The 8,146-nt window shown below is 46.1% G+C and overlaps 1 protein-coding gene across 1 annotated transcript; it reads right to left on the bottom strand.

Moving 5' to 3' along the window:
* Window positions 1-344: 344 nt before the first annotated feature.
* LOC100458316 (major vault protein-like) lies at window positions 345-3,120 on the bottom strand. Its single transcript, XM_063714280.1, is given in 3 exon segments — window positions 345-721; window positions 724-1,743; window positions 1,746-3,120. Coding segments are annotated over 3 exon segments (2,688 nt in total). The 5' UTR covers window positions 3,052-3,120; the 3' UTR covers window positions 345-359.
* Window positions 3,121-8,146: the final 5,026 nt, after the last annotated feature.

The following is an 8,146-nucleotide window of genomic DNA, read 5'->3' as shown; positions in this document are numbered from 1 at the left end:
TTAGGGAGAAATAAGACATTAATCAATATATGTAGGATATACATTGGTTCAGTCTGGAAAGGCAGGACAACTGGAAGCAGAGGCTTCTGGGTCATAGCAGATTCAAAGATTTTCTAATTGGCAATTGGTTATTATCTAAAGAGCTGGAATCAACAGAAAAGAATGTCTGGGTTACAGTAAGGGGTTGTGGAAAAATCAAGGTTGCATCATGCAGATGAAGCCTCCAGGTAGCAGGCTTCAGAGAGAATAGATTGTAAATGTTTCTTATCAGATGTAAACAGTCTGTTCTATGAGTCTTTTTTTTTTTTTTTTTTTTGAAATTTTAAATGCCCAGAAACTTCCATTGTATTAATCAAGAGTTAGCACAGTACAGACACCACTTGGTTGTCTCCAGGAGCTTGAGGGGCCTTAACAGACTGGGGGGATATCCCCTCCCCGGGGCTGGGCCCACTGGCCACCCTTCTGCCCAGGGGCTGACCCTGGGGCCCCATCCCCAGCAGCCCAAAGGCTGTGTTGAAGAGGTTGATGGGAGGGGAGCCATCCGTGGTGAGGGCTGATTTCAGGCCCAGGGACTGGAGCAGTTTTACCTGCATCTCAGGCCCAGCCACAGCAAGGTCCCTGATGGTGCTGGGGCCTATGGCCTCTGTCATCTGCTTTAACTTCTTCACCTCCACTTCAGCCAGCTGCTGAGCCTTGCTCACCTCCAGCTCCAGCTGAGCCAGGCATAGACCTGTTCTGGCTCTCGAACCTTCTGTACCCTCTGGAGCTCAGCCTCTGTCTCGATGGCCAAGGCCTGTGCTTTTAGCTTGGCCTGCAGCACGGACCCTTCTCCCTCAATCCGGGCTGCCTCTGCACGGGACTCGGCCTCCGCCTTGGCAGTCCCGGTGCTCTCCACGGTCATGCTCAGAGCCTCAAGCTCCAAGAGTTCCTTGCGAGCTTTCTCGGCTTCTGACTGGTCCAGGATCTTCTGCCGCTCAAGCCGGCCGCGGGCTTCCTGCTCCAGTCTCTGAGCCTCATGCTTGGCCACCGCTTCCTGGGAGTTGGTGGTGATCTCGATGGCCAGCTGGACGCTGCGTTGCAGGGCGTCCCGGGTCCTCTGATCCACAGGCTCCACCGAATGCACGTCCACACTGCTGACCGCCAGCCCCTTTTGGGGGAAGACAGCCTGGTCCCGGGGCCTGGGCAGGGCCATGCCGTCGGGGCCCTTGGCTTCCGAGGTCTCAAAGCCAAAGACAGCAGTGCGAATGATGCGGGCTGAGTTCTTATGGAAGTCATCGGAAGTGACAGAGGCCACGGCCCCCCGCACCCGGGATGCGATGGCCTTGCAGGCATCACCTACAAAGTCTGGCACTGAAAAGAGCTTGGCCGTCTCTTGGGGGTCCTTCCGGTCATTCACCTCAAAGTGCCAGTTGTAGGCCAGCTGCAGTTGCAGCCTGGCATGATCCGCCGTTTCAATGATGATAAAGTCTGTGAAGAACCCCAGCAGCAGGCAGAGCGCACGGCGGGCATGGGGACGCTTGGGCCGCCCAGCCGAGAGGGACAACATTGTGAACTGCTCCTCAGGACCCAGCGACACCAGCTCAGGCCCGAAGACCACGCGTGCTCGCTTCTCTCGGTAGAAAGAAGAGCGTGCGCGCTTCCGCGCCTGCGCCGCGGCGTCGTGGGGCACGCGGTAGCTGACCACACGGGTCTTGTTCCGGGGCGCCAAGGGCTGGAGGCTTTTAGCTGTGTCCTTCTCACCCCGTCTGCCAGAGAGTCCTGCCCCTTGTTCAGCAGCTCCTCCACCCCGGGAGGCAGCTCCTTCTCCCACAGGACTTCGTCCTGGGTCAGCATGTAGGTGCTTCCAATCACAGTGCGCACCTTTCCGGCCTTGACATCCTGCACTTAGATGCCCTCGTTCTCGTCTAGAGGGATGGCCTGGCGCTCCTCCACCACCTCCACTTTGGCAGATGGCACATACTCCAGGGGTCCGCGGATGAGCCAGCGGTCCCCAGCCTGGTGTGAGACCTTCTCCTCATCCTCCCCCTCCTCCAGGGGCTGCAGGGCCCTCAGCAGCAGCCCCTGCTGCTCCGACAGCACATACACATCCTGGATGCCTTGTTCCAGCTGCTCTCCTGGCTGGAGGAAAAAAGACTTCTCTCCCTTGACCACGCCCTTCTGCCCCAGCTGATTCTTGCCGTCCGGTCCGACAGGGTCGAGAATCACGCAGTAGTTGTGGGGGCCCAGGGTGGTGATGGGCACAACCCCCAGCACCTCCTCGTGGACATCTGGCACGTGGGCCTCTGTGTCCTGCACTGTCACCGGCCACTCCTCCCCAGTGTGGCGGGACACTCCCCTGAAGTCCCGGAAGTTCCGCCGAGCCCGGAGGTGCAGGGCTGTCTTTTCCGTAAGGATGACGGCGTCCACCAAATCCAGAACCTCCTCAAACACCGCTGGGAGGTACGCCCCTACCGTGGTGACCAGCCATTCTTCCCCTGTCACCCTCTCCTTGCCGTCCCGGTCCCAGCACTCCTTGCGGGCCCTCAGCCGCAGAGCCTGGTTCTGCCTGATGATGGTGGCCTGAATGATCTCCACGACCTCCACTTCCTTCCGTGGGATGTACGTGCCAGGTCCCTCGAAAAGCCACTCATCTCCTGCCACCACCTTGTCTCTATCTTTATCCTCAAAATCAAGCAGCGCCTTTAGATGGAGGGCAGTGTTGGGCAGAACCACCTGCAGGGGTGTGATGTCCTTTTCCAGCACCTCCCCTGGGTACAAGGGGAAGGGGTCCTGGGCCAGCTGGATCTCGAGGTCAGCGTGGCGAAGCCGAACTTGCCCTGTGACATCAAACAGCACCAAGCCCTGGGCATCCCAAGACACAGGGTTGGCCACTGTGCAGTAGTGACGTGGGGGGATGGTCACCATGCACATGGGGGCAAACAGTACCCTCTCATTGTCCTGCCGGATGTAGGTCTTTGGCCCGACCTCCACACGGGACACGTTGCTGTTCTGGTCAAGCACATGGATATAGTGGTATGGGGGGATGTGGATGATGAACTCTTCAGTTGCCATGGTGACTCCTAAGCCCAGGGCTCACCAAAAGATGAATCTAGAAGTGCAGGTAGCTGCAACAAACGCCTCAGATGGAGCTCTATGAGTCTTAAGGTCTGTGTTGATGTTAATGGTAATGAAGCATGTCCAACCCCTACCCCCACTGGCCCCCTTTCTCATGGCCTGAACTAGTTTTTCAGGTTAACTTTGGAATGCCCTTGGCCAAGAAGAGAAGTCCACTCAGATGGTTGGGGGGCTTAGAATTTTATTTTTGGTTTACAAAACCAAATGCTGTTAAGGAGAGATGCTGAAAGGAGTTCTGTCAGTTATTGCAGAGCATGTATTACAGGGTGAATTTGCAGCTGAGAGGCAATAAATTGGTGACTACCACAGTTTCTCACCATCTTCCATAGCTCATACTGGGAGAACCACCAGAGAGCTTCCCACAAATTCAGCTGTGCCCCTCATCAATGCATTATCTAGTTGACTTAGTGAAGGGTCTATCCTTTGGGCCCCCTTCAGGGTGTGGTTCAAAGGTGGCTGAACATGTTGGTTATAAGAAGTGACACCCAATATTTCCATTCTCCAGAATCTTCAGACACTTTCCTCTACAGTTTGTCAGGGAGAGTAGTTCTCCACTGAGTCCAGATTTCAATTAACTAACCTGCCACATTATTAACACCCCTCTTAACTGCTTGAGTCAACTCATTAAGTATCAGATCCTGAGAGTACCTTGATGTTGATAAATTTAGCACAATCTATATTTTATCCTCTTTTTTCTAACTCTCTTAGAATGAGACAGGGATTTATCTTGAAGTTAATGGAACTGAAGCACCAGGGCCTCATATTTACATGTTCCCTTTCAATCTCTTGGGGAAAAAAAACAGTAGAATTTACTCACATAGTTAATGTTTTCCATATGAAAAGTAAAATATTTTAACCACAGTCAGTTAGGATAACTGTCTCATTCCTCTCTGGCTTCCTCTTATATTGGGTAGTTTGGTATAGCATCAGACATGTTTGGACTTTACCCAAGGCATATTCTAGTTGAAGATACATTTAGTTTGAGTTTAGAGGGGAGTATTTATATGCTTCCCAGTCACTTCTGTGTATAGATAAGTTATTGCTAGCTGTCCTGAGTAGAAGTGTTCTCTAGGAACACTCCTGGAGAACAGTGTTGATCCACTTGCCATTGCAGTAAGATTGTGACATCACTGTGCTCTGTAGTTTCAGCCATTGGAAGTATGTTTATGGTTTAGAAGGGACAAAAATGGCTTGAAATCTAAGGAGCCAAGAGTTTATCTATAGAAAATTCTCCCAAGCATCAGATCATCAGATATGTAAATCTGCTAGCTGCATATTTTATTCTCATCTTGGCCCATTCAAATGGAAGTCTTTCCTATCAGGAATATATTTATTAATTTATATTAATTTATTAATTAACTCTCTTTCTCTTTCTTGCTCTCTCTCTCGCTCACACACATACACACACACACACCTCAAAATGTCTACGATTGTAAGGTAAATACTTGTAGGAATACTACAGTGAGTCCATTTGCATGTGAAGTCACTTGTTTTATAAACCCCACATAATGGACTCTATCTTAGGGTATCCGACATTTGTCATAATGAAGGTTAGTGGTTTCATATTAAAAGAGCAGACAGTGTACCATTTATATGAAATTCCCTGATATCTTGTAGCGCATAAGTGAAATAAATTTGATAGAATTTTTCTTAAATTTGACAACAATCCTAAAATTGTATGTGACTTTACCAATAAGGAGTTGTGAAACTAATGAAATTTTCTGTGCCACTCATAGTGACAACTACAAATGAATTTCTGTTAAGCAAGATATCTGGAAAGAATCTCTGTTTTCTCTAGAGAAAAACAAATTGCAAGTTTACTTTCAAATGAGAACTAATCAAAGAGTAAGGAGCCATTAAATAGTGCCTCAGGCTATTAACACAAATATGGTATTTTTTGTACTTTGTAATGTTCTTGTGATATTTTTAAGCCTTTTTTTTTTTTTTTTGAGACAGAGTCTTGCTCTTTCGCCCAGGCTGGAGTGCCATGGTGCAATCTCGGCTCACTGCAACCTCCGCCTCCCGAATTTAAGAGATTCTCCTGCCTCAGCCTCCTGAGTAGCTGGGATTACAGGTGCATGCCACCATGCCTGGCTAATTTTTGTATTTTTAGTGGAGACGGGGTTTCATCATGTTGGTCAGGCTGGTCTCAAACTCCTGACCTCGTGATCCACCCATCTCAGCCTCCCAAAGTGCTGGGATTACAGGTGTGAGCCACCGCGCCCGGCCTTTAAGCCTTCTTAAATATGTAACTCATTGTGATTTATGTTCTCAATGTAGATAAATGTTCACTTGGAGAGATAATTTTCTATTATTAAAAAGAGGTTCCTCCAAAACTATAAGCCTCCGGGCCCATGCAACTTTGGACATCACTGACTAGTTCCCTAGCCTAAGTCAGTTTACCTATAGCCCTAATCTAAGGAGAAGATGGGGATTTTTGTAGGAAGATCCCTGCAGTACCCATTAGGGTTATGAGAACAAGGACTCCATCACTGCTGGTAAGAAGAGCGACAATAACTCTTGGCCGGCAGTAGCATATATTTACTAAGGCTTTTACTGTTTAAATGAAAATTAGCTATCATTGTGTAAAAAACTACCCCCAAACACTTGATGGCTGGAAGCACCAACCATTTGTTTAGCTCCTGAGTGGCTCTGATGATCTGGCCCAGGTCCAGCTGGTTCTAGACAGGGCTGGCTAGTGCTACCATAGTCACCCAGTCATCCAATTGGCCAAAGAGTGGCTGCAGCTGAGATGACTCATCTTCTCCCTCCTCCATGATGTCTCTCATCCTCCAAGAGGCCTGAGCTTGTTCATGTGGCAACTGGGCAGGCTCCAAGACAGAGAAAGAAGAAGCACATAGGGCTTCAGGGGGTGTGGATTCAGAACTGACAAGTCATCACTTTTGCTGTGTTCCATTGGCTGAAGCAAGCAAATGTGTCTTATTTCTTTTGGCGTAGATATATTTTATTACATTTGTAATTATAAATAGCTTTGAGTGGCAATGAACCCTTGCTTATGGTAATAATAGATTAATAACTCTACGATGGTTATGGTGATAACAGTTGTAGAGTTACAAGGAGAAAAGTCAAGTGTTTAAACAGCATTGTCTTGGCCAAGAAGTGACTAAAACAAAACTACAGTCTTACTTATAGCACCTCATATGGTATAGTAAAGTGGATATGATCTTTAGGATATGGTCTACCTTCACTGTTTATTTAGGATATGGTCTACCTTCACTGTTTATTAACTGTGCGAACTTGGGAATGTTGGTAACATTTCTGAGTTTCAGTTTCATATCTGTATAGCAGGGATATCTGTTTCCCAAGATTGTGTTAAATAAAATTAATTGTGCATTAAAATGCCTGTCTTCTCATAGGTTGCCTTTCATTGCCATTTTATTTTGGCATCCTTTTGCCTCTCAAATGTCTTCTGAGATTCAAGTTAACCATTATAGTTTTTTAAACTCCAAAGATCAAAGAAGGTTTCCAGCGTCTATATAGATCGGAGCAACGGAAGTAGTTGCCGTGGTCTTAAGCGGGTCCCCTGGGCCCTCTTCCTCTGATTTTTTTCCTAAACAGCTTCAGCTGACCCTATGTCCAGGGATTAAATAAAATTTCAGAGATATTAAATTGCCCATAGGCATCAGAGACATTTCTGTCAGCAATGAAAAACATTCAACAGGTGTTCATATACCAATAATAACATGAAATATAAAATAGTTCAGCTTATTAAACATTCAACTGTGAAATCTCTGTTATGTGTCCAGCACTTTATTAGGCACAATGACTTACAAAAAAAAATCAATGTATCTGCACCACACGCTGTACATGCTAATTGCAGGTATTAAAGCATGTATCATCTAATTAACAATATATGGCATTTTTTGTTAATGAGAAGGAACATCCAATGCTGGAAAATGAGATTGGTATTCTCATACATTAGTTATGGAGTTTCAGCTGGGTGAGGTGGCTCACACCTGTAATCCCAGCACTCTGGGAGGATGAGGGGAAGTATTGCTTGAGCTCAAGAGTTCAAGATCAGCCTGGGCAACATAGCAAGACCTCTTTTACAAACATGTAAGAACCTCTTATTTTTGCCTCCCTTCTTCTGTGGAAACCATAGTTTTTAGGAATAATTCCAATTCATTGCTTTTTTTGACCCCATCTACTATTATTGAATATACCATCTAAAAATGGCTTAATTGGCTTTTTTTATACTGTAGGTGCTTTCAGATCTGTTCTCTAAATATTAATAAGCATCGATTTAAAACACACACACACAGATCTAATTTTCTTGCTGTCTTGCTAAAAATACTCAACATATTTTCTTTGTGTTTTAAGGATAAAAAATTTGAATTTTATCCTACCATCTTCTGCATGATTTGACACCTTCTGACTTTCATCCTTATCTTGATATACACTCCCTCTATCATTTACTCCAGGTACACAGGCTTTTTTTCAATTCCTGGAAAAAATCAAACTCCTTGCTGATGGGGAGATTCCTGTCCTAATGCTTGAAATACTGATTTCTTCTCTCACTCCATTCGCCTTTGCCGACTCTTCAACTTGGAAGCTTTCATCATTGCAGTAGCAGGGTGACATGCAAACCATGGCCGAGCTATACATGGAATTCTCTTTCTGTTTAAGTTATCCACCATTGATTTTGACTGTTTGCAGTAATTAACTCTGAAGGATCCAGATTTTCCTCTGAAACTAGCCCCAGTGTGAATTTACAGTTTCCCCTGAGCATACTCTTGTATTGCTTAGTTTTAAATTCTATATTGGTATATGTATTTGCTCTTTTTACCTCCATACTAACTTATCCTCTGGTTGAGATTAAGGCAAATGCTTCTCACTGCTCTTATTTCACAATGCCAAGTGAAATGTCTTGGTTTCTAATCCATAGTAGACATAGAAGACAGCATAAGTAAAGTGACTAGCATAATTTTTCTGAGGTTCGTGATCAGAATCTTCTACACGTAGAATGATAAAGCAAGAGATATTCCATTTGTTACCATATCACATCAAAGAG

The sequence above is a fragment of the Pongo abelii genome, chromosome 13 (assembly GCF_028885655.2).
Source record: "Pongo abelii isolate AG06213 chromosome 13, NHGRI_mPonAbe1-v2.0_pri, whole genome shotgun sequence".
Classification (NCBI taxonomy): domain Eukaryota; kingdom Metazoa; phylum Chordata; class Mammalia; order Primates; family Hominidae; genus Pongo; species Pongo abelii.
Note: the sequence above shows the minus strand (reverse complement) of the source record. Positions and strands in the feature narration are given on the sequence as shown.